Here is a 26,898-nt window from a genome sequence, read left to right as displayed (position 1 = left end):
GGGAACAACAGACATGGGTCAAGAGAAATAACCCGCCTTGGCGAGAAATTCAGTTGTGGTGTGAGAATTTGTTGTGAATTGGACGGTTTCCTGACAAGTGACTAGCAGCTGAAATAAGCATTAGTAGCACTGAACCTTGAGATTTTCTGTTTCCTTCAAGTCAGTCAGGAAGTAGGGATCAAAAATAAAACTTGAGGAGTTTAATCCCAATGAAGTCTGAAACCTTTGTATAGCCAATTTATGAATGTCAAATTGTCAATTTTTAGAAGGATAAAACCAAAATAGTCCAAAGAAGTATCACCAATTCTGAATTTGATTGAAGCTTTAGCTGGAGAAACTGCATTTTTGCAAAAACGAAATGAGATCATGCAGGATTAAAGTCAAAGCTGGGGCTTAGGTGAGAAGAGTAGGCTACAGTTTCTTACAATAGTATTACAACTAGGGCCGACTACTGAACCAACATAGCCCGAACAAAATGTGTAATTTAAGTCCAATAGCAATTATGTTAACATGGTAGCCTGGTTTTAAACGTTAGCAAAACCACTTGATCTGATTGACTATAGGCCTGAGAATCCAAAGCTGTGATGCTAGCCATTTGTTTCCTTCTACTCAGAAGCATCATAACATACTCCTTTAACAGATGTATGGTCACTTGGCGTAAAAATCATGCTTAAAGCTTCTATGATAAGTTTAGAAAGAAAGACTTGCAAATGTAGACACGTCTCCTCCCTCCCTACTAAGCTTTGGCTAGAAGTGTGACAGAGCAGAGTCACACTATCTGCCTCTGACTTCACATTAGTCAGATGGGTTTTCTACACATTTAATTTTGCAATGTTATTCCGCTCCTTCTTGCCCACGTAACACTGCAATTATCAATCTTTTCTCCAACTTAATTTTAGTGAGTAAAGGCAGCCGGGATTACTGTTCATTTAGTTCACTCAGCCAGTTTTACAGGTCGACGCTGACACAAGACTAAGAGGATCTGCTTTTCAGTAGATATGATTTCAAATGATCAGATTAAGTAATTTTGTTCAGGATATAATTAAGTAACGGTGAAACTAAACTGCTCGTTTAAATTGTCAATGACAAACCAAAAGAGGTTCATGTAATCCAGTACTACTAGCTTTAATGTTGTAATGTGTAGTTCACCTGCCAATAGTTATAATAGGCCTAGAGAAGATTCTGAAAGGATAATAAGAGTGCTCAGAAGATAATTATAAATACTTCAAACCTCACTAATTGTATTTTTTTTTTTTACCAGTCTCTTCTTCCTCAGGCTACTCTGCTTTTGGCTTGGCTTCACTGATGCTGCTCTCCCTCTTTTGCCCAAACACGGTTCTAGGTACTGAGGCGTTACGAAGAATCACCAAACACTGTGAACGCAAAGCTGTCCTTTTTATATTTTAATTTGTCTCAACACTTACTAAATTAGGAATACAGCATGCAGCATTTAATGTATCAAGGCAGAGCTGTTAGTCAAGTTCCCAACGTGTGACTGACTTGACTAACACTGTGCCATCGACAGTACTCACTTCCTTTTTCGCTACCATGGTAACAGTTCTGGGTTATGAAAAAACACTGACAGATTGTATGTGAAGAATAGAATGTGATGAAGGAAATCTGAGACCTTTGTCAGGAACAACCCCTTGAAACCCCAATGTACTAAGAGTTACTGACATCTGAAAATAGCTGATAAAGCTGTTTATTTTTATACCTGCAAATCGTTTTTTTCCCATGCAGAAATAGATACATTTTGTAGGAAAAAACTAATCTGCCATGTCACAAAATTATCAATACATTTGTTTTTTGTTTATCACAAAAAAACCTGTTGCAATACAATAGCCGCGGGGAACAACTTTAGCGTTATTAAAATCTTTCATGGGTATGCTTATTAACTAAATGAACTTGCCTAAGGTTAAGAAAGTGGTGGTGTTGGTCTTGTTTATTATAGAAGCCAACAGTGACTTCAAATCAAACCACAACCCCTTACTTTTCCTCTCAAAACCTATGGTAGAAACACAACTTAGTAGTAGATAAAGTGGTTTAGTGAGTGGTTATAGTTTTTATTTATTTAGGGTTAGAGGTTAGGGCTATTTATTTATTTAAGTCATGGAAAGGAACAATTGGTCCGAGACAGGGCTTACAATCACCACCCCCCCATATACAATCATGAAACATCGGCCTCATTATTTATATACCCAAACTCAATTTACTGACCAATGGGTTGAAAACAGTGAGGCTACAGTAAGTGGTCCTTGATTTTAAGATACACAAAATGTGTTGTTCATTCCTAGGAACTGCTGAAGGAATGGATACATTGGATGGAAATTGTATTATTTTTTCTTTTGAATATAGCTTGTACATTTCTTAAAAAGGTACAGCACGTGTAATTTGTGCTCTAATTCAAAGTTAACAGGGAGGGGAGATGGTAAAGGTTTAGAACACGAATATATCTTAAAGCGCAGGTTACAGTTTTATCCATACCTTGTTGCTAAGATTGACCTATTCCCCCAAATTCTGAAATAATACAAAATATGGGCAAACAATGAAAATGACAACTATTACTCCTCGATACACCTCTTGGTCGATAAAAAAAATCAAGCTTCCAAAGCTTGAACCATAAAAAACACATTTTCAGTAAAATGTAAAAGCTTATTTTCCACTTTAATACTTTTATTTAAACAGTCAGGTATTTTTCCAAAGTATACTTGTTTCATGGTATTTCTCCACGTAAAGCATCTGTGTTTCTTTGCTATCATTGTCTGCGGGCGATGAGATTATTCCCCTAACAAGGCAGCACATTCAGCCTGATCTGTTACGCATCAGGTTGTCTGATGACTCCAGTGTTGTCGTTTAAGCCTCTGGAGTTATTATTAGCTGCCTCAATACTCCTTTTTAAGGCACAATTCTGAGGAATAAGGCCATTTACAGAACTGAGTGAGATCAAGGGTTACCGCGGGGTTAGTTTTTTCCAGTTTGGTAAACCCTATTGCTGGTGTATAGAGTCATCCCTGCACCTCATTAAAGGATATATCAGACATGTGACCAAAAACAGAATCTCCTCGCTGGGTGGAAACTGTTCTTTTTTTTTTTTTACTAATGCCCATCCGCACATGTCTAACTAGATGATTTAAATCATTGTCTCAAAATCTGACTATATGAAAACAAGTCAGTACATTAACAACACAAAACATTAATCAACAGTTATGGACGATGAGAGATAAAGACTTATCTCTTGAATTGTAGCTAAAGATGGTAAAGCTTTGTACAGCGTTTAATGAAAACTAGGTTGTTTCATATCAGACACCATGTTTATGTCATTCCTTGTCATTTGTATTTTGTTCTATAACTTACTAAAACTTTTCGTCGACACTTTCAATATTTCCAACCAATCCAAACTATACTGATGCATACAAACAGCATTCTTTCTACCCCACTTGCATTTACTTATTTTCCCACTCACATCACTTTTCTCTGCTCCTGCTTCAACATCCTCCACAACATTTCGTCAATATACCATCTCAGTTTTGATGAAAGCTTCACATCTCGTACAATATGAAATAACTTTTAAATTCAGCCAAATGGGAACAAAAACAAGGATTAGAAAAGCTGTTTTGATACAACCATCTGAGCTAAATGTACCAGAGTCCTGGATTTGTTCTTTACACTCAGGTAGGTAGGCATCTGAGTGCAGAGAGATAACGACTTATCTCTTGAATTGTAGCTAAAGATGGTAAAGTTTTGTATAGCGTTTAATGAAAACTAGGTTGTTTCATATCAGACACCATGTTTATGTCATTCCTTGTCATTTGTATTTTGTTCTATAACTTACTAAAACTTTTCGTCGACACTTACACTATTTCCAACCAATCCAAACTATACTTATGCATACACAGCATTCTTTCTACCCCACTTGCATTTACTTATTTTCCCACTCACATCACTTTTCTCTGCTCCAACATCCTCCACAACATTTCGTCAATATACCATCTCATTTTTTTTATGAAAGCTTCACATCTCGTACAATGTGAAATAACTTTTAAATTCAGCCAAATGGGAACAAAAACAAGGATTAGAAAAGCTGTTTTGATAGAGCCATCTGAGCTAAATGTACCAGAGAGTCCTGGATTTGTTCTTTACACTCAGGTAGGCATCTGAGTGCAGGAATCTGGGGTAAGAGTCTCTTTCCATCAGCAGGTAAACATGTTTCTGGGCCTCATCAAAGCATGAGAGGCTTGGCTGCTCCAAAGTCTTCTTGATCTTCTCTCTAATATGGTGGTCAACGTTGATCTGAGGAAGAGACACAAAGAAAAAAAAATGTCAATTGTGTTGAATACGGGGCCATTCACACTAACTATACTTCACATAAATCAAGTGCTGTGGTTCAAGATTGTGATAATTATAAAAACAGACCATCTAAACATGGTCGGAGACATTTGGACTGGACAGAATAGATTGTTATCCATCCTCATCAACACCAAACAAAATAACCTAAAAGTATAATTGCAGTAAGGAAGGTTTTGTACGATATGCGCATATTCTTTGGGGTCAGATGATTATCATACTCAAACAGTACAATCATCTATGAAACACGATATATTAGTATTTCCTTTATAATTGATATCGACCACGGGGAAATCAATTCTAAATATTATACATGGGGACTTAATTATTGTGTTTGAATCCATGGGTTTTAGCCATAAACAGTCAATGTGCCGTTTGCAGCCAGTTCAAAACACTGACACTGTGTATTGGGTTGTATGCTCCGTAACTTATTTAGTATAGCATAGAATAATGTACCAGTTATTCAGATATCCATGCAAGTCTTATCTAAAGCTCGCGTCACACTGTCCCGAAATTGACACCCGATGGACACACGATAAAGGAAATGTTCAAATTTGGCTCTGATCGTAACAACATCGGGCCATTCGTGAGGGCATCTTAAGCCATCGTATGACTGCCGGTGGAGTTTCTCAGGCTCTGGCAGCAACTTCGTAAGGCACTCGTGAGGGCATCTTGTCAAATCGTGTCATCTTCGTGTTATCATCGGTGCCATCGGGCATTCCCCCTCACTCTGAACGGGGCGAATGCCCGATGGCACCGATGATAACAAGATGCCCTCACGATGGCCTTACAAAGGGCAAAATTGACTCACAAATTCAACACGAAAATGAACCTTTGCAAGGTCCTTCGGCAAATGTTTGGCATGCCAAAGATTTTGCCACCGCTCACGAAGTTCCTGCCGGAGCCTGAGAAACTCCAACGGCGTCATACGATGGCTTAAGATGCCCTCACGAATGGCCCAATGTTGCTACGATCAGAGCCGAATTTGAACATTTCCTTTATCGTGTGTCGATCTGGTTGTTTTATTGAACGACAAAATCATGTAAATATATTATGTAAATAACCCAATTTGTGTTCTGTGAAACTGAAAAGGATATCATATATTATTTTGAAGGCGAGTTGACAGGAAGTTGTTGTTGCTATGGAAACAACATTACGGAGAAAACTTAATATCTTCTACATATAAAGACGGAAAAAGTAAAGAAAAAAGTCTAAAGATATTAGTACAGTATCATAGTACTTTAACATAATTGTTTTTGTTTCTTTCGTTGCAGTTGTATGTCTTAAATGTAATGTAAATGTTGCCTTCGTGTGTGGTTCGGGGCCATCTTCACAATTACATATTCGTGTGTCCATCGGGTGTCAATTTCGGGACAGTGTGACGCGAGCTTTACAATTGCTTTGTCAATGTATCACCTCCACTAGCTGTATGATGATTCAAGAGGGGTCATTTGGTTGGATGTTTAGTTAAAAAAAAAGAAATTCCTTATAAATATTTTTTCTCAAGTCAAATAAAATGCTGATTATGCATCCCTGCTTTTTCATCCGGAACTCTGTTATCACTAACCTCCCTGCAGGCTGTGGGCTGGATGAACTTCTGGTAGATTCCCTCTGCTTTCCAGCCCAGGTCGTCCATTGAGGCAGTCGACTTAAAGTCTTCACATGAGAGCCAGAAGTCAACGTTTTCTTCACTGAACTCTGACTTCAGGAAGCTGCGGAACGCTGCTAAATACTCTGGGAAACATTTGTATAATGTCAATAGAACACCAACAATAACAATAATACACATAATAATAATAATAATAATAATAATAACAACAACAACAGCAATACAAATTATTTTTGTGATATTTTTATTATAAAATAAACCATATAAAAAAAAAAGAAAGAAAGTAAAATGTCTTACTTTTATCGCGTAGCAACTCTTCAAGAGTCGGGTAGAGTTTATGATCAGTCTGACAACTGTAATAAAGAGGGATTTGAGAATTCCATTTCTAAAATGTTATGAACAATCAGAACATTGAGATATCAATGAAAGTGCCACGTAGTCTACCTCAGGTTTGAAGGATATGTTTCATCATTTGTCTTTTGAACCATGTGGCACTGGATGTCCATTTTACGCCTATTTCGATTAAGAATAACATCAGACCTGCAAAAAAAATGAAGTTGAACTTAGTGTTGTAAAGTTTCACATTTGAACAGTGTTAGAAAGTAAGCCTATTCACATTACTCAAATAACTGATCATTAGACTCTTTGGCTTACCTTCTGGGTCGCTTCACGTTTTGCATCAGATCTTTAATTGTATAGAACCGTATCTTTGAAAACAAAAGTTTCGGCATTCTAACATCCCTGGTATATGTGTGGACGGAGTTACAATAATCCCTTGTGGTGCCTGTAAACTGTACTTTTCCCTCTAGCACCTAGCTTCACAGGCAAGGTGTTATACCAATGACGCGGAGGGCCTGCTGATACAGGTATAGATAACCGACTGCTGCTCAGACTCACTTATTGTTGTTACTGACTCACTGCCAAAGAATTCCAGTGGGATAGGATTTAGGAAGATAGAGGAAAGGGAGGGGGATTACTAAAATATATGTGTTAACCTTTTTGCTATACCATTTCTACTGAGGTAGCAATCCCTTTATTATCTCCAGTTGTAACAATACGTTTTAGCATCAAATAGAAGAGCTCCATCTCTTCAGGTATTCCTTCCACAGAATTCTTAATAAAATAAATGTGTCTTGTAACAAGTGTAGACGTGTATTATCGCCTTCATAATACGTGACACTCATTTCCCATTTGAGAAAATGCTAGCATTCAGTCTTCTGTAATTCTCTGCATGCACGGTTGGTTCCAGGCGCCTAAGGTGTGTCGTCAGTCACGTTGAGGAAGAAGGCTCAGAGATGACTGCCATCGAGGGACATTAAAAGTACCGTTGGACTGTGTTGAGCTAACTTGCTGCAGCTACAGCTCCCGTCTCTCCCTTTTAATAGATGAGACATTAGGCACAGAAGTTGAGAATAGCTGATCTGAATCCTTTGTTCCCGTTCTCCTTTGTTCTAAAGTTAAAATATATGCAGTAGTATCTGATAGGGAAGTTGACAAACGACTGAAAGACTGGCTCACACATTGGGGTTTTTCTTTTTTTGTGCCAGTCTCATCTTTTAAAGCAGTGGTTCCCAACCTTTTTTCCCAAGAGCCCCCACAAATGACTCCTGTTGGAAGTTGCGCCCCCCCCCCCCACACACACACGGGGGGGGTTGGGGCGCTTGGCGATTTACTCGGAAGGCTTCTCAAAAATGCTACAACTGCTGTCACAAACTAGATGAATGTGAAGTATTTTGTTAAAGGAGGATGAAAGCGTAATGAAGGAGCACTATTGGAGTGACTTTGATGGTCATTGGACTCAGGATTAAATCATTTGGATTCCCGCTGTATGAAGAAATTAAAGGACGGCGCGGAAGTGGAAACAATTCACAAAGGGATTAAACTGTTTAAAAACACATGCTCAAAGTAAGCCAGATTTTGCCGATGTGTTTATGTGGATTCGAAAGTTGTAAATAATCTACAAAATGGAGGAGACCGATCTGATCGGAGCAACTGTGACAAATAATCCAACTGAAACTGGCATGTACAATGACTATGTTTTAAAAATGCGCTTATCCAGGAAAGCCTGGTTTGGACGTTTTACAGGCAGAAGAAACATTTTTTTTAAAGAAAGAATTATACATTTCTGTCTTTTTATGCCTTTAGCTACTAACTTGAATTGTTATTCAAATTAATTAATCAATTATTTTGGGGATTTTATTGTAATGTAGAGACAAGGCTTTTAGTGACAATCATGTATTGCTTTACAATATGTAAAAAAAAAAAATCTAAATATGATATTTGCCCTCAAATCATCTGAGGCCTGGCGCCCCCCCCTGCGATCTTTGGCGCCCTCCAGGTTGGGAACCACTGTTTTAAAGGATGTAAAAGATACAGCAAGAATGGGAGTGATGCCATCTTGAGATTAAGAACAACAACAAATTCATGATATATACCTGAGTAAAGACAATTACAGTATTCTGAGAGAAAGGAAATACAGATTACTTTGTCAAGGTAAATTGGATGAAAGTTTCCCAAATTGATAGAAGCATGACTGTATGACACTTGCTTACTTGTCAAACTACAGTATGCGTTTACAGAAAAACCACATCAATCTTAAAATCGTTAACCCTTTAACTACCAGACCAAGAAAAAAGCTATGGAAAAATTATTTGTTTGCATTTTTTTATGAAATGGGCCACAAATAATTATATTTCTTTTGACTGTCTGCAGAGTTTTGTTTTTATGAGCCTCTACCAAATGGTCGAGCTGGCCTTTTATGGTAAAAGTGCATTTCCAACAATCATATACATTACAGTATTTGTATGCATCAAACAAAAATAAAACAAACAAATACATTTTTTTCTTTTATGGAAAATGAGCAATATATATAACCAGATATATTCATAAAAGATAATGAATTATATTTGTAAAAATAATAAAAATGAAAAAAAGTAATGTTAAGTGTTTTTCATAATAAAAAAAGACTTGCTAACCTTACTGTAAATGCTGAATTGGCCTAACAAGAAACCTCTGGCCTAACAGCAAATGTCTATATCCTGTGTTGGCCTAACTTGCTCATCTGTGTGCAACTTTGGGCTGTATGTGGAGGAGACGTGTGGCGCAGTGGATAGAGCGTTGGTGTTCGTATCAGGGGGTCACAGGTTCAAAACCCCCACTGCAGTCAGCATGTCGTTGTGTCCCTGGGCAAGAGACTTCACCCCAAAGTGCTCCTGTGGGGATTGTCCACAGTATTGAGTATGTAAGTCGCTTTGGATAAAAGCATCTAACAAGTGACATGTAATGTAAAATGTAATGTAATGTATGCCATGCATGAAAGGTGCTATATAAATTATTATCACTCTTTCACTCATAAGGCATTACTAGATTTAGTAATATTACCATGAATCTAGCCATTTATTTACCATATTTTATTGGAAAACATCTATGAAACTCTGAAGTCATATTGCTAGTTTACCATAAGAGGCCAAATCGACCGATTGGTTGAGCATATTTTCCAAAAAATAATTACACACTTGTTAAAACTTTTTTTTTTTAATCAAGTTATCTAATTATGTTCAGTCAGTGCTCTGACACTAAAATATGTAAAAAATGACATGGTTACCTTACAAAAGTTGACCAAAAAGAGTGATTTCTTCAACAGTGATTTTTAGCATGCCAACTTTCTCAGTGGAAGCTAGCTGAAGGGCCTTCTGTTCGAACCAGTGACATCTAGAGCAGTGGTTCTCAAACTTTTTTCAGTAATGTACCCTCTTTGAAACATTTTCTCAGCCAAGTACCCCCTGACCGACCCCGAACATTTTTGATCGAAAAAGCCTATATAAATAATTACAATATAGTGATGTTCCCTCAGTGTGTGATGTATTAACTCCTTCGTGCTTGCATTACAACAAACTAAGGATATTTTCATCTTCATGCATGAAAAAAAACAACATAACACTTTTATTTTTCCAAGGAGTTTTTCAATTTAAGTAATATGTTTAACAAACCAATCAAATACAATACACACATTTGACATACAATTGTGTTTTGTATTTAACATATTGTACTAAGATTATTGTTTTAGTCATGCATGGTATTTTTTTAATTAACCTTTTTATTTTTTTTATTATCCTTATTATTATTATTATTATTATTATTATAAATCTCACGTACCCCCTGCAGTACCCCAACGTACCCCCAGGGGTCCGCGTACCCCCATTTGAGTATCACTGATCTAGAGGTTGTTTTGTGCACAAAATGTCAACGAAATGGTAGAGCTGGCTGAATCAGATGGAGTTCAACTTTTGTATTTTTGTTTTTCAACAAGATATCAAGACAAAAATGTGCTCTACCAAATGGTGGCGCTGGCTGTTAAAGGGTTGGCCAGAATAAATTCAAACAGACATTAAAAACTACTCTGACTTAGACAAAGACAGTTCGTGTCATACAGTAGCACAGGAAGTTAGTTGGAACGTTTCTGGCCAAAACCAAGCAAGGGACGTCAACAATTCACAGCGTGAGAAAGTTCAGAAAATGAAAAACTACTTTGGGTAATTATAAAAACAAAGCAAAAGCAATGGTGGAAGACTGCCATTTAAACCAACTCATGGAACTAGTGTAAGCTTAGCTAGCTACAACTAATAAATGCTGCTAGCTACAGTTGCCATTTCACAGTCTACATATTTTTCTTTTAACCGTTATCATTGCAAATTGCATTATTATGTATATATTGTATTATGAGAATAGGAACATTAAGAGGCTTATATTTCGAGCTAGTTAAATCAAAGTGGTTACTTTTTTTGGCTGGGCAGTGTAGTTTTACGTCTTATTTGACTTTCTCAGGGCTTAAAACTGTTTTTTGGGGGCAGACCCCCGCAAAGGAAAACATAAATATACACACATACAAGGTCATCATCTTAACAGTTGTTTATGCTCATCGAGTCATCCACGAGCAGAGCATCAAGTTGGCATGCCTAACAGCTGAATGGTAGTTCCGCGATTACCATCTTGTTCAGCAAAACGCCTCACAAACTGATTAAGATCAACAGCTTTAGTGCATTTTGATTCAATACCGAGTACAGCCAAACTTGACAGTCTCTCCTCTGTCTTTGTAGACCGCAAATAACTCAATACTTCCGTCTGCTTGGGTCCGAATGCTTCTCGTTTTGGAAAAATCTGAATTTAAGGTGTGTGAAAAGTAGATTAAAAACACAATTTATTTTGGAAAGGATGATTGCCACAAAGAATTAAAGGGTGGCTCAACACACCATGAAATGGGAAACAATCAGCTCTAGTGAAGAGTGGGATAAAAAGGAACAATACATATAAATATGATTACCATTTTATGGTATGTGCTTTTGATGATATTGGACTGTCAACCTATTTCGTTTTGTTTATGAAATGTTGAAGTGACCTACTGACTGTATTTTATTTTGTCTGTTTGTTTTTTGTCTAAGATAGGAATGTCTCCTATTTTGTTATTGTAATGTCCATGTTTTGTTTCTGTAGCCTGTACAATAAAAATAAAATCAAAAAGATTCCTCGAAAAACTAAATTTTCAGACACTGATGATCAGGTTTGTCTGCTTCGTGCATACACTTTCTCTATACCTTAATTATATTTAGTAAATTAGCGCGACATGGTTCCTGTGTCCGAGGCCCTCTATGACACAAACATTGGGAAATAATAATGGGAAATGTACAACACACAAGGCCAGTACTTGTGTGTTTGTTTGGGTGGGGGATGTCAATGAGGGTGTGTGTGTGGTGCTTTTCCGGATTCCCTCAGGGCTCTCACCGTTGTGTATAGTGGTACGTTTGTGGTTAAGAGAAAGCTGAAGTGAGTTAATTTCAAACTTTCCATACAAGAAGTTGTAGCTGCAGTGGATTCACACGCGACCTCAGGGGATGTTCGGCGAGTGACGCCCTTGTTATTGTATGCTTTGCTGAACATTACTTTCATCAGGGATGTGAGAAAGTTCAGAAAATGCTAAACTACTTTGGGTAATTAAAAAAAAAGCAAAAGCAATGGTGGAAGACTGCTATTCAAACCAACTCATGGAGCTAGCGTTAGCTTAGCTAGCTACAACTAATAAATGCTGCTAGCTACAGTTGCCATTTCACAGTCTACATATTTATCTTTTAACCGTTATCATTGTAAATTGCATTTGTGCCATCACATAATAATATGTTTTTGTTATCTCTGGAAGCCGTAGCACTGTAAAAAGCACGACCAATCATCTGAGCCGGCCCGGCTAAAATAACTGGATGGCCTACCTGCCTGTCAGCCTTCCATCTCGTGCACAAACTTATCTTGTGCGCTCATTGGTCATGTGCGCGTTCGTGTGTGTTGGAGGAGGGGCTCTGTAAGGAAGTCTGAAGGAAGGGGCAGATTTTTTTCGGCTGCGTACTTTCAAATTCTAGTTTACTCGAGCTGGTTTCTCCATTTTTACCTATCTTACCTTTAAAAAGTGCAATACATGTATTTATATTTAAAGGCGGATTTAAGATCGCCAATCTTTAGACATCCTGTACTTTGGCCTCTATATAATCAGTAGCGTGGCGTGGGGCAAAAATTAGGGGAAGCCAATAATACGTCCTTTCTTTTGGGGTGGGGGGGGGTGTGGTGGTCAATGTAATAACGTAACCAGATGAGTGATTACAGCGCCCGGTTTCATTTTACACACATTTGTATCATACAGATGCAGGACTTACAAACAAACGCCTGTTATCTGACCGACAGGTCCGCACGCACTCTCCAGCCGAAACTCTAATAAGCATTCATTCACAAACTAAATCAGGAGACCTTTAACGTTTTACGTCCGGTTCACTCTTTTGTTCCTCGCTGTACACAGCTCCAGTTTGGGCATTGGCCTGTCATCAGATTGTATTTGTTGTTGCTGCTGCAGCGGAAGTTTAGTACAATTATTTTTGATTAAATACTCCGAATCTCCACCCTCCATAATTGCACTTGCTTCAGTTGCTTGCTACTTTCTAACGGCGGTGAGAGTGGTGCAGTGACGCTATCTATCTTCTATCGATTAGATTTATGATTCGAAAATTATAAAAGTAGGGTAGACATGTGGAAATTATCCGACTGAACAAAACGTGCATTTACCTAACAGGTTCGTTTTCCACTGACCTTTTTTCGAGCTATCCTATGGAGAAATCCCATTGCTATTTTGTCGAGGGAAACCGAGCGCAGCTTACTTACGCTTTTTGGGACGCGTCACTGCACCACTAAGTTGATGCGATTTGATTGGATTGTGAGGCAAGGGAAGCCAGCCGCCTCTGGCTTCCCTTGGCATGGCCCTGACCAATCACAGGTTGGCAGGGGCATGACGTGAACCTCATCTGATTGGTCAATCCCTCAATTTTTTTTCACCAAGGGAAGCAAATTTCGGCTGGCCTCCTCTCGCAACAGAGAGTGCAATCTACTGTTTCACCATAACATCTAGAGGGGCGCTGTTTCACTCTTTGTAAAATACTCAATGAGAATAGGGGAGAGACGGACCGGCAGCAACACACAAGAAAGAATTTCCGAAACTAAACGAAGTGTTTTTATTTATTAATTAACATTATAACTACAATCCGAAAAAACAGGGGAAGCCTTGGCCTCCAGGAGAAAACGCCACTGTATATAATATACATTAGAGAGAAACTCCAAAAGAATAGTGAACTAGCCTTTGCATTAAAAAGTTCAATTTTCCATCCAATTTCCAGGCCATTCCAATTGATATGGCAGAAGTACACTGAGTGTAGTTAATAGCTTTGTTCCATCAGAAGGTTTTTCAAAAATGTAGTTCTGACATGCGGAAGACAAACTAAATGAGTCATCTGAGTGGAAACAAATCAGATTAAATATTCCGCTTTCACACTTTGGTTAAAAAAAGAAGATAATAATCAGATGCGCTACAGTTCATCCACAGATATAAACTTAAAAACTCTTATCGTTCTTTTCACATTAGCACATGATCCTAAATTAACCTTGAAATAACTACTTCTCAACCCTTGTGCCGTGGTTCATTGTTTATCAGCGGCATTTACCGACCGCTTCAGTGCTGCCAGCTGTTTGGCATCACAACGCTGTTATGAACGTTTCTCTGGTATAAAATGGGTGATGTTAGCATAGCAACCAAAGCTAAACTGACTACTTGTTGCTATCCTATTGTGGCATAAGCCGGCATATTTTACATTATGTTTCTACTTGTGATAGTCGGACATGAGTCATGATAATCTGTGCAGCCCATGTATTGATTCCATCTGATAGCTGCTATAATATAAAACAAAACGCCTGCTCGCCACAATGATCAATGACAGCGAACTGATGGTCAAAGTAAGGTACACATAAACAGAATCACACTAAGCCTGGTTAGTGTAGCCTAACTTTATAAAGTGTGTTTTTTGTTTAATAAGTGTGTGGTTGCGTTCTAGTCACTTTGGTCAGCGCTACTGCTTTCATTTGCCGTACTCGCCATAAACTGTTATATCGCTCAGGTTGAAAATGTTGTAATTGTTCTCTTTTTTCTGATTGTAAGATGAAAAACGTGTGCTGTTAAATGGGTTTTCATTTATTTCCCTTAGTGATTCTCTCGGCATGCTGTCCCTCAGATTGGTCATCCCTGGTTGAGTTCGCTCTGCTGACCCGCAGCATAGCAGTGTTAGGAATCAATGTCGCAAGTGTTTCTGCAGAAGACTTTGTGTAGAAGTGAAACAGCTTTCAGTAACTGATGGTCGTGAAGACGGGGCAGATTCATGGGAAGTCAGATTGACAGGTTCCTGTTATATCGTCCTCTATCTTCACTCAGACTGAAGTCCCTGGCTCAAGCGTCAAACAACAAACTGGTTGACTGGCCTGCCACAGTCAGCAGAAATCTTGAACACACTGCACTGACTGTCACACAGTGAAGCTGTGGTAGACCCAAAGGCAGGAGACTGCCGGCGTCAGGCATTTTTTACAGGATAGACGTTACTTTCAGGTTTAACCAACAGATCTACAAACAAACAAACAGAAAACCAGGACTTAATGAGGGGATAAAGTGCAGATGGACTGGATATGGGAAATCACACACAGAAAACAAGTAAAAACAGACATAAGCCATCATGAGAATACTTTTCACATTTAAAAAGGAAACGGACCAGACACAGAAAACTATGATCATGACAATGACAAATATGTATAAAAAATGATATCTATAATTAGTTGAATTGCTATGCCATTATTATATCTATTAGACCATTTTTATGTAGATATAAAAAAAGACAAAAACATCTTTTAGTCGTTTGATAGCTATAGTTGAACATCCTGTGTCGTTTCTTTTTCCAATGATGCCGTTACTGTACATTTGTTAAAACAAGGCATTTGTCTCCATCTAGTGGTCATGTAGACACTCACACTTTTAAAGTTAAATCAATGTAAAGAGTGAATGAGGGCACTGCAGAGTCAGTGTAAGGCACAATGTAAACAATAATAACTTAGACCAGTGTCACTTGGTGTGTGGTAAATTTAATTGTATACCTCTTTTAAAAATCACAGTTAAGGCTTAAGGCTACATAGTCTACTAGTCATTTAAAACTGTATAAACGACAGAAAACATAAACAAAATTGTTGTAAAAGCTTCGTTATATATTAAATGACCCAGAACGGTCAGTTGCTTGTTTTTTTTTTAAAACCTTAAGATCTGAACCCACAATAGATTTGATTCAGTACAACAAAGATAAAAGAAGCAAATTATAACATTTGAGGGGCAGGAACCAGAAAATTGCCAACTTTACAAATGACAATTAGCTTAGAGACATGTTTCTGTTGGCTTATCAATCAGGTGCCCGATAGAGTTTTATTGGAAGCAAAGAATTCAACAGAAGTCATTCTGTGAAACCTTTAAGTCTGCCTTTCAGTCAATGTATTTTTCTCCTCATTAAACATTTGCAATGACAATTTCAGATATCCATTTATTTATGCAAATAATATGCTGCATGCTTTACATACTTTTCTCTGCTAAAACTGTGTAAAACATTGCCTACATTTGGGTGGTTGTGAAAATGTTACACTCAAACCTAACAAAAACCAAAAGCTCCATAGCAATAGTGTTAAAACACTGGAAGAACAACACTGTGGATCTACTAGTAGGGTGGAAAAAATGGTGTTTCATCACTCCTATACCTTTGAAGCCCAGTATTAAAGCACTTTAAGTCTGCCACAGGAGGAGGAAATGTGTTGAGGCGGTGTTAAGTTCACCTCCCCAGTTGGGAAGAAAAAAACAGTTTGTGGCCGTCAGCAGAGACTCTGCTGCTTTATCTCCCACCCACTGTGAACTCTGCCACCTGCATCTCCCAGAACCCGAAATCCTGGGGCATTATCTGAGCCTCTGCTGCTCACATGACGCTGACCTGCTTAGTCCCTCCATCACTCCCCCCATGTCCATCCACCCATCCCCCTTCTGCTTCTTCCTGCAATCACTCCCTGCCTCTAATCCCCCTCTTCTTTTCCTGCAATGTTTGCGCTCTGACTTAACTTCCTTCTTTAGTTATTCCTTCCCTTCCTGCCTCTGCCAACACCCTCACCTTGTTCATTTTGTTCTTCTCCTCATTGTCCCCTCTCTGCAAATCCTTCTTTTTGTCATTACCAACTCCGTCCTTTCCTTTTTCTCCGTAATACTTTGACACTTTTATTCGTCCCCAGCGAACATTTCCTATCCGATCCTATCCTCAGTATTAAACCCTTTCTGTGGTCCGGCAGGGGCAGAAATAGAACGAGATAATGCTACACCTCCTATCAGACTGCCAGGGGTTAGCTCTCTGCAGAATCGCTGGCAATGAGGGGCTAGAGTCAGCAGATGCACATAGGGAGATTTCAATATGCTAGCAAGAAACATGCACACACAAGGTCAAAAGCATATACAAGGACATGCATAGTCCAAGAATAAATGTGCCAAATAAATGCAATATCGTTACATGTCTGTAATAAGATTCCCACCATTTTCTTGCCTTTACAATGATACTTGGACACCATAAATACAAGTATATTTCCCATATTGCCCAAACCATTGAGAGAATGTATAAATACATTACACACCATGCTTCCTTTTTGTTTTGTTTATCAAACCATCTATTTTGGCTTTGCCTCAGTCACAATAACATAATTCACAGTATTTTGAATACTGTCACCCTAGATGTTTGGTTTAAGATATCTGACTGGATGCTGATCAATACTTTCATAAAAACAACATGCTGTAGAACTGGAATGCTTCCACCTATTAAACTAGTGACATTTTGGGAAAACTGCCAATTCAGTTCTTGCCAATATTTAAATAGAAAGATGATACCACTCGCTTTCTTTCTATTCAATGTGAGTACTTAGATGCATAAGTGGGTATCTTTTGACCCGGTGAGGTGGTTTTCTTGAATTATCCTTGTAATTAAAAAAGATTTATCATTTCATAATCCAGCTATTCCTCCAAAAACATGTTTTGGATATCATGCCATTCAAATTTTAAATTGAAATATTATAAGAAATGTTAGTTTTTGTGTTACTACTCCAAGCTTCCATAAGTGGGTCTTTTTGGACCCGTTGAGGTGGTTTTCTTGAAGTATCTTTGTAATACATTCTTTGTATCATTTCATATTCCAGCTATTCCTCCAAAAACATTTTTGGATATCATGTCATTCACATTTTAAATTTAAATTTGAAGAAATTGTAGTTTTTGTATTACTACCCCAAGCTTCCATAAGTGGGTCAAAAATGGCCTGCATGCATTTTCTATGGGATCCTATGGGAACCTTTGATTCTTATCACCTGTGGCTGCCAGGAATACATTCACTGTAGACCACACAGACTACATCACAAGAGACACCTCTCAGGAAGATTATTCTACACAGCAAGATCTGATAACTGACAGTATAGTAATAATAATAATAATACATTATATTTGTATAGGGCTTTTCAAGGACTCAAAATCGCTTTACAATATAAGGGAAGGTTAGGGTGGGGGGTATAGGACTATCAAACTTGATCAACCGGCATGGATTGATGAGGGTGGGCTATGAGTAGACAAGAGGAGAAGATATGAGTTTTGAAAAAAAATCTCTAAAATTATAAATCGTGAAAAATTAAATATAAAGTATTTCTAATGTGAACCAAAATATAATTACAAGTGATTTTTCTTAACCAAAATGACAAAAATGCCATAAAAACACATTATTAAAGTAAAGTTATTTTAGCCGGCCCGGCTAAAATAACTGGATGGCCTACCTGCCTGTCAGCCTTCCTCTGTGCACAAACTTATATCGTGCCCTCATAGAGAACCGCAGTGACACGTCGTAAAACCCGGAAGTAAACTTCTTCCGGTTCCTTTGTCAAAAACCAATGCAATTTCTCCATAGGATTTTGGAAAATAGCTTGAAATAAAGGTCTGTGGTTGACACACATTTAAGAGAGGGATCACGTTTTGTTCAGCCGGATAATCTCCACATGTCAACCCTACTTTTATAATTTTTTAATCATAAATCTAGTCGCCAAAAGCGAAATGCTAACGTTATGCTATAAACAAACTACAAGCCAGTGCAGCAGCAGGGTCGCACGACTTCAACGTCACGCCAATTTAAGATCGTTTCAACTGACTTGCACTGAAACTGCACTTTGAACACTTTAAATATATTAACATTTTAAACTGTATACCACGTTTATCTAGGCCCTTTTTGTTTTGTTTTATGTATACATGTCACTGTGGGAAACGATATTTCTGGATGTATAACACATGTAGAATTTTTGACAATAAAGCTGAATTTGACTTTCGCGTGCTTGCATATTTTAACAAAGCTTTTCATTTTAGCCACACTGAATTTAACTAGAAGTCATGGCTGTGTCAATTACCAGTCTGATATTGTTTTACAAAGATGACAAGAAGAGAGATTGAGGAGAGAACCACTACAAGTCAGGACACGTAACAGTGCAGCCTAGATGAAGGTGTGTTTACCGGTGTTGTCAGGGCTAGCATGAGGGACAAGGTTTATAGTGTCGGTGAGTAGTGATTAGGGATGCAAATTATCGATTAATTCATTAATCATTAGTTGATTGACCTTATCGATCGATTAACGATTAACTGATATAAACGGCTTTTTTCCTGAGAATGTAAATTTCTCACTGTATCGATAGTGTCTTTAACATAAAAAGCTAAATATTGCTTATTTACTGAATAAAAATGCATGCTATATTGCACAATTGATGTTTTATTGTACCAGTTAGGATAATGTGCAGATAATGGCCTTTATGTAGTTTAACAAAATAAATTAAGCACAGAAAATTCAAATACATAAAAAAATAATTGTGCACTGGCTCACCTGTCGCATGTGAAACATTAAGCAAAATAAAATTAATTTTAAATAGAAATCTAAACAATATGGGTAGGCCTAGCATACACAATATTAAGCCTACACATTATAATCTGGTTAACTACATATGTAAAACTTGAAACATTAGCAGCAGCATTTATAATCCCCTTTGGTCTGAGAAAGGTAACAGTAAGATAACTAGCCCTGGAAACTTCAAATATATTCTGAACACAACTTAAATCATCCCTGAGGAAGGTGACAGTAACATTAGAGGGCGACCCTTAGAACACTCAAATGAAGATATAGGCTACCTCTCCTGAAACAAAAACATTCCTGTCTCAATGTGTTTTGAATAGGCTCCTGACCTAGACCCCTCTATTTTTGTTCAAGAAAATAAGCATATTAACGTGGTCAGGAGTAAGTCGTGTGCGCAGCCTGTTTACAGTCAGGCCAGCTGCTGAGAATACACGTTCTGATGGGACAGACGTGCCCGGTATGCACAGATATCGTCGTGCCACATTTGCCAGCCTCGGAAATCTTCCTTCATTGACTTTCCACCATTCTGTGGGACTGGAATCAAGGAGTGGTGAGGCATCCTTCAGAAACATGTCCACTTCCTCTTTAATGTCATCGTTGCTGCTGGTGGTATAGTTTTCACCCAGTAGAAGAGTCATAGCAGAAGTGTGTCTCTGAAGTGTAGCTCCCTGGACTGGCACATCATCTCCAGTGGTGGCTTCATTTGTTGATGTGGAGTCCACATGTTCTTCCATAGCCAGTTCAAGCAGTTTGGTATTAGCTGAGATCCTGCTTGCTGGGCTTAGAAATCCCAGGTGCTTATGCCGTGGGTCCAGCATCGTTGCTATCATTGGTGTTGTTGATGTGAGGTCTTCAGACTCAACCTGTTAAAATTAAATAAAGGAGAAAGCTAGCATTAGAGTTTTATTTAATAAGGTTTGACATGACAAGGGTACAACTGCATAAAAACGCAGTTTACACTGTGACAATGTGTTGGTGATAAGTGATTCACCCCATAATCTGTTATATAGCTCAAATGTGATCGAAGAGTTTAATTAATTAATGGCCATAGCTTACCTTCATCCGTTCCCCCAACGAAGTGCGCACTTTAGATTTGAATTCCGCCACTCTGTTGCTGTCTCCATTTGCCATCTTGAGATGCGTGTTAATCAGACTAAATGTGATGGGGTACGTGTTGGATATGGATACCTCCGTCTCTGCTGACATTACAGTAGTTGCACATTGGAGAGCCTTTAGTGCTGGCGCTATGTCCTCCATAAGCTGCCAGAAGTCATCTCTCAATTCCAGCGTCCTCGCATCTGAAAGCTTGGTCTCTGAGCGGTCTGTTAGCACAGCACACACGGCCCATCGCTGTTCTACGAGTCTGCCAAACATCGCATGTACAGAGTTCCACCTGGTCTTACAGGACTGAATGAGCCGATGAGCTGGTAGCTGCATTTGTCTTTGTTTTGCTTCTAGCGCTTTCGTTGCTGGTGTGCTGTGATTGAAGTGCTTGACCAGCCTGCCAGCAGCTCCAATTACTCGGTTGACACCAGCAGCAGCGAATCCGTCATTGACGGCCAGATTTAAAGTATGAGCAAAGCAACACACTGACTCGTGCGGGGTTGTTTGCTGAAACAATGTTCCGAGCGTTGTCGTGCACACAGGCTACTACACGGCCGGTGAGTCCCCATGACTCCACAGCCTGGTTCAGTTTGGCAGCTAAATTATCAGCTGTATGTCTCTCGGATAAGCTCTCCGTAAGAAGGACTGCCGACTTTACCTGCCAGTCGTTTTCAATATAGTGGCAAGTAATCGTGATGTAGCTTTCTGTAGTCAGTGTTGTCCAACAATCCGTCGTCAGAGCCACATTAGCCGCGGACAAACATGTTTTTAGCTTAGCCTTCTTAATTTCGTAGCATGCTTCCAAGTTGGAAGTCACGGTCGCTCGCGAAGGGATGTTATATCCTGGCTCCATGAATTGTATCAGCTCCCGAAATCCCTCGGCCTCGGTGGTGCTAATTGGCATTATATCTCTTTCAATCATCCCGCAAATTCTCTGAGTAATGCCGTCTGCTTTTCTTTGGTCGCATACTCGCCTTCCCAGCACAGCAGCAATTGTAGGTTGTGAAGGCGACGGAATGGCTAACGTTACATGCAAGTTGTTCAGGTGGTATCTTAACGAACTTGTAGAGCTGTTGTATTTAAATGTAGCACCGCAAAGTTTGCATTGTGCGTCTTTTTCATCGTTAATTAATCTAAAATGCTCCCACACTCCACTCCGTTTTGACCGCCTCATCATTGTTTGTTTTAGTTTTTTTGCCGCCTCAAGTTTGTGACAGGTCTAGCTCTAGCGGCTCGCGAGAATCTCGGGTCACGTTCAAGTACGTCCTGTGGGAAACGGTCTTAGATTACAATGTTCAATTAGTCACAATTAATTTAATCGAGTAAATTCTTTTCGACAATTAATCGATAGTCGATTAACCGTTAACATCCCTAGTAGTGATAGCAAGAGTACCGTTAACCTAGAGTTAATTTATTCACATTCATTCCCATCAACAATTCAATTGTATGTGTCACATGAAATCTTTATTAGGCCAGGCATGGCAAGTTTATTTATATAGCACTTTTCAACACAAGGCAATTCAAAGTGCTTTACAAAAAATGAAAGACATTAAAACAATGGCATTTAAAATCAGTCATTAAAAAGAAAAGCTAATAAAATAAACATTAAAAGAAAAAATACATGGATAAAAGTTACAGTGCAGTCTAAGATATGAATAGTTCAATTAAAAGCAGCGGCAAAAAGAAAAGTCTTCAGCCTGGATTTATAAGTAGTAAGAGTTGCAGCGGACCTGCAGGTTTCTGGGAGTTTGTTCCAGATATTTGGAGCATAATAACTGAACGCTGCTTTACCATGTTTAGTTCTGACTCTGGGGACAGAAAGCTGACCAGTCCTTGAAGACCTGAGAGATCTGGATGGTTCATAATTTAGCAGGAGGTCAGAAATGCATTTTGGTCCTAAACCAATCAGTGCTTTATAAACAGCAGCAGTATTTTGAAATCTATTCTTTGACACACAGGAAGCCAGTGTAAAGACTTCAGAACAGGAGCGATGTGATCCACTTTCTTAGTGTTGGTAAGGACTCGAGCAGCGGCTTTCTGAATCAGCTGCAGCTTTCTAATAGATTTTTTAGTGAGACCTGTGAAGACACCATTGCAGTGTCAGTCCAGTCTACTGAAGATAAAAGCATGGACACGTTTTTCCAAATCCTGCTGTGACATTATTCTTTTAATCCTAGATATGTTCTTTAGGTGATAGTAAGCTGATTTAGTAACTGTTTTAATGTGACTGTTGAAACCAATAACTAATTTAACCCGCTGACAAGAGAGCCCACCTCCGAAGATCGTGACTGGCTGAGGGACAGACTCGGTGGCAGGTTTTCAGGAATTTCTTGGCTTCTCTCCCCCGAGCCAGAAGAGGAACACTACAGCTTGGAAACACTTACTGTTCCTGAAATTATCAAATCTGTTGGGCATCAGGGACCTGAGGAAATTGTGGCAAGCATTGCATTGTCTGAAGAGCAACAGAGGGCAATTCAGGTGGCTACCACTGGTCAGCGAACCAACCCAAACTGGCATTTGTTCAGGAAAGGAAGGTTGACTGCCAGCAACTTTGGAGCTGTCCTGAGGTCAAAGTGTGTGACTGCTTCCTTTATTGCCAGGTTGCTAGGGCAACAACAGGCCCTTGATGGTGTTTTGTCTGTACAGTGGGGGACTATGAATGAATGTGAGGGCGTCAGGGCATTCACCACTGCAACCCAGATGCAGGTCCATGAGTCAGATTTGTGGCTTTCCCTATCAGGATTGTTGGGGGCATCTCCAGATGGTCTGGTAGGGTCTTCCGCTGTGCTGGAGGTAAAGTGTCCCTACGGAGCCAGGGAAATGACAATTAGTGAAGCATTGCAAATCAAGGGCTTCTGTGTCAGTAAGGAAGGAGAAACATTCAGCCTGCGTGAGGAACATCCTTACTGGCACCAAGTGCAAGGTCAGCTTCACCTCACTGCAAGGAAGAAGAAATAAAGAAATTGTGAATTGTTTTTAATTTACATTTACTCGCCTTTGCAATGTTGTGGTTGTTAGAGTGTTAGGTTTCCTGTCAGCTCGTCTGTTGGGAAGATATAAAATATTAGTTTCATGGAAGTCACCCCGTCACATATACTGTAAGAGCATTAAGACATACAGTACATAGGCTAAAACAAAACATCTAAAGATATAACCTTGCACTTTGATAAGTCTCGTGAACATTTTCACTATTTTGACATTTTTATCGATGAAAATTGAACTAAAGAAATAAATGGTAGATTAATCCATATTGAAAATAGGTGTCAGCTGCTACACTAATTATAATAGTTATAAGATATTACTGTATTGATCCCAATTTGGGAAATGTTTGTGTTGCAGCAGCATAACAAGAAAAACAAAATATAAGTTATTATATATACAAAAGTATGTGAGGGATGGAATATTAAATTGAATATAAATGTAAAATGTACATGTGATTTTACATCCAAGAGAAGCTATGGAGCAGAGAGTTCTCTGCCAGCCAGATGTGATTTGTTATTAGTTCAATATGTCAAACTGATTTCCCTGACTACAATCTTTAGTTGCATGGTGAAATGTTATGCTGCTTGTACTAATTAGACTTATCATATAAGCCACACAGGTTTTAATAGGATGTATTCATTATCTTTACTTATGTTGCGGTCTTTTCAGCAGCGCCATCTCTAAAACGGCGATACAGTCACTACCCATCATTTACATTTCACCGTGACATAGACAAAAATGTAACGTCAGCTTACCTCATGGCACGAATCCAGACTCTCCTTTGGAAAACATTGGCCGGGAAACGATAGAACAAGCACGTTTCATGCGAAGACCTGTGGCTGCAACCCGGAGCAAAGCAACAAACCATTGCGTAGCCAACTAGTAGCGCTAGCTTTAGCTAGCTTTAGCTAACGTTAGCTAACGAAACGAACAGCCGAGTAAAATTGGAAAACACTGGTAATGAATTATTCTATAATTTGTAAAACTGTGTTAAAAACGACAATTTCAAAAATACAGATTCTAATGGTCAGATATAGATATACAGATACTAAAGATAGGCATGTACTTGCTTTCAAGCAGAACACAGGGGAAAACAAACTTAGCGGGAGTGTTTACGTGTTCTGCGTAATGACGTACAACGGCCTCGACAATTTCTGTAGTCCTATTCAGCCACTCGGTAACAACCATCGTTTTTCAGACACGTAAACTCTTCAAAAATCCCCAGTGGGGTCACTGCTGATGTATTTAATGTCGTAGAACAAAACGTGACTTATCTCTTAATTTTGTGTCAACCACAGACATAGCCGTGGGAACATGTTTCAAATGGGGGGTGCTGTGGGGATGACAACAGGGCCGGTTTTCACCAATTTGCTGCCCTAGGCAAGATTTTAGCTGGCAATGAAAAACCTCAACAAAAGACCAATACACTACAAACAGAGAAACGTATTGACATGGTGGACAGCTTATATAAAAAGGCTTCAAATGTATTTAGTATTGCCTGAATATGTTTTAATTGGGGGGTGGACTTCACATCCTCTAGGGGGGTCTGGGGGTGCCCCCCCGGGAAGATTTTTTTTAACCTTTTAAAGTAAAATGCTTCAATCTGGTGCACTTTGAGCGCCCAATTACTAGAGACTGATCTAGGGAATACAACTCTAAAACACCCATATGAAAAAGATCGGTTTGCATTTTAATAATCAAATAAGTATGTGAACATATCTGATAACCCATAGCCAATAACAAATAAATGTAGGCTAACTTGTTTTATTTTTGTGGTTCATTTATATCTTATTTTATCAGTTAACATTAATTTATTTATGCATATTGCTAAATATCTCCAGTTTTAAACAGTATTTTTGGTTTACTGTCCTACAGTACATTGGAATGATTTCAAACCTGTTTTTATTTATCCTAATAATTATAAAAGAGTGCCTTGGAAATATTTGTTTACATAAATTGTGATCAAAACGTTTGAGACCCACTGAGATAACTTAGACTAAAGTGAACTATCTAAACCCTCAGAGTCCTTTACCTCACTGAGCCTCTCAGTCGGACAGGAGAGCTCTCCTCCACATTATTGTAGAAACAGCTTCTTATATCTGTTAGCGCAGCAGAACAACATTCCCCGCCGGTACCGGTGCACCCCCTCTCTCTATCTCTCTCTCTCACGCTGGCTGTGAGCTGCGGGCGCCTGATAAGCCAACATCCCCCACTTTCATCACTTACAGCGGCCATCGTACAGGGCAAATGGAAAATGTAACCGGGGTGAAAACGGTGTTATCTTTACTTAATTATGAATGTTGTTACATCAAGGCTGAACATTTTTTTTTTTTGATTATATTTGTATTTAATCTTGTGGAAGTGCAGTTCCCCTGTCCTCCACCAGGGGGTGCTGCAGCACCCTCAGCACCCCTACTTCCCACGGCCCTGACCACAGACCTTATTTCGAGCTATTTTCCAAAACCCTATGGAAAAAATGCATTGCTTTTTGAGGAAGGAACCGGAAGTGCTAAAAATGCTAACTTACTTCCTGGTTTTACGACGCGTCACTGCGGTTCTCTATTGGTCATGTTCGTGTGTGTTGGAGGAGGGGCTCTGTAAGGAAGTGGCAGATTTTTCCTGTTGTGTATTTTCAAATTCTAGCACACTCGAGCTGGTTTCTCCAAAATTACCTACCCCACCTTTAAAAGCTGTTTTTATAGAGTTAAATTAAAGTTTCATATGTGTTAACAGCAAGCTTTGTTAAAAGAAGGCATTCAGAATAGCACATAATACACTTTTGACAAATGTCACAGTTGGAGACACACAGGCGTTTCCTATAGTTGTAAAGGATCAAATGAAGACATACTGTGGCTTACTTTGCAGCTCCAGTTTCAGGGTCGTGAGATTGTGCATTCTGGCTCACTTTCACACTGTCATGGTTTCTTCTTCTTCTTCTTCTCTTGCTTTTGGCGGATTGCAAACAACTTAAAAAGGTGCATACCGCCACCTACTGTACATGAGTATGAATCATCACATCATTCCAACTCTTTAACCTATGTTCTAATCAAAATAAAATTAAAATAAATCAATAAAACCTTAAAATAAATAAAACAAAAAACAAAACAAATCTATGTTCTTTCTTGACCTAATGTTAAACTATTTTTCCTACCCCAGTTTCACTCAAGAATTACTGTCATGGTTTACTGGGACACTTGAATCAAATGGAGCCATCGTTAGTGTTATTAGTAACACCTGGGTCAGCCAGCACTGTGGAGAGCTAACGAGGGAATGTGGAGCAGCCGGTGTGGCTAATTAACGAGGAGAGAGCTCATTGGGGACAACTGCTGGACAGGGAGGGAATGGCAGGCTCTGATATCATTTAGCGGGTAATTACCAGTAAATACTCACCTTTCTGTTTTGTTTTATACTTCATACTTATATTTCCCATTACATTTTCTGAAACAAGATATGTTTTTTCATTTTTGTATATTTTTAAATGTATTTTACGAGTTCGACTCCTCTTGCAGTTGC

General features: G+C 38.8%; 1 protein-coding gene and 1 long non-coding RNA gene across 4 annotated transcripts; both read right to left on the bottom strand.

Moving 5' to 3' along the window:
* Positions 1–1,686: 1,686 nt before the first annotated feature.
* Positions 1,687–26,476, bottom strand: LOC307044098 (regulator of G-protein signaling 21-like). 3 transcript variants are annotated; one of them, XM_079689139.1, is made up of 5 exons: positions 26,234–26,476; positions 6,398–6,493; positions 6,251–6,306; positions 5,912–6,078; positions 1,687–4,290 (listed from the first exon to the last, which is right to left on the bottom strand). In XM_079689139.1, exons 1-5 carry the CDS (start codon positions 26,278–26,280, stop codon positions 4,105–4,107), a joined length of 552 nt encoding a protein of 183 aa, XP_079545265.1. In that variant the 5' UTR covers positions 26,281–26,476; the 3' UTR covers positions 1,687–4,104. The 3 variants fall into 3 exon arrangements, with proteins under 3 accessions (XP_079545265.1, XP_079545266.1, XP_079545264.1); XM_079689140.1 differs by having other exon boundaries at positions 26,244–26,471; XM_079689138.1 differs by lacking the exon at positions 26,234–26,476 and adding an exon at positions 6,608–6,836.
* On the bottom strand, positions 19,146–21,702 carry LOC307044135. Its single transcript, XR_013809536.1, has 2 exons — positions 20,356–21,702; positions 19,146–20,162 (listed from the first exon to the last, which is right to left on the bottom strand). It is a non-coding gene; the product is annotated as an uncharacterized lncRNA (long non-coding RNA).
* Positions 26,477–26,898: the final 422 nt, after the last annotated feature.

The sequence above is a fragment of the Notothenia rossii genome (assembly GCF_949606895.1).
Source record: "Notothenia rossii genome assembly, chromosome: 1".
NCBI classification, from domain to species: domain Eukaryota; kingdom Metazoa; phylum Chordata; class Actinopteri; order Perciformes; family Nototheniidae; genus Notothenia; species Notothenia rossii.
This window is presented reverse-complemented; position numbering and strand designations above follow the sequence as displayed.

What these genes read in the sequence shown, in the direction of transcription:
- LOC307044098 (XM_079689138.1), bottom strand. Translation starts at nt 6,684, where the DNA reads ATGCCGAAACTTTTGTTTTCAAAGATACGGTTCTATACAATTAAAGAT. An exon ending in ACATATCCTTCAAACCTGAG is followed by an intron (nt 6,307 to 6,397) that starts GTAGACTACGTG and finishes TCTTTATTACAG; the next exon opens with TTGTCAGACTGATCATAAAC. An exon ending in AGAGTTGCTACGCGATAAAA is followed by an intron (nt 6,079 to 6,250) that starts GTAAGACATTTT and finishes AATGTTTCCCAG; the next exon opens with AGTATTTAGCAGCGTTCCGC.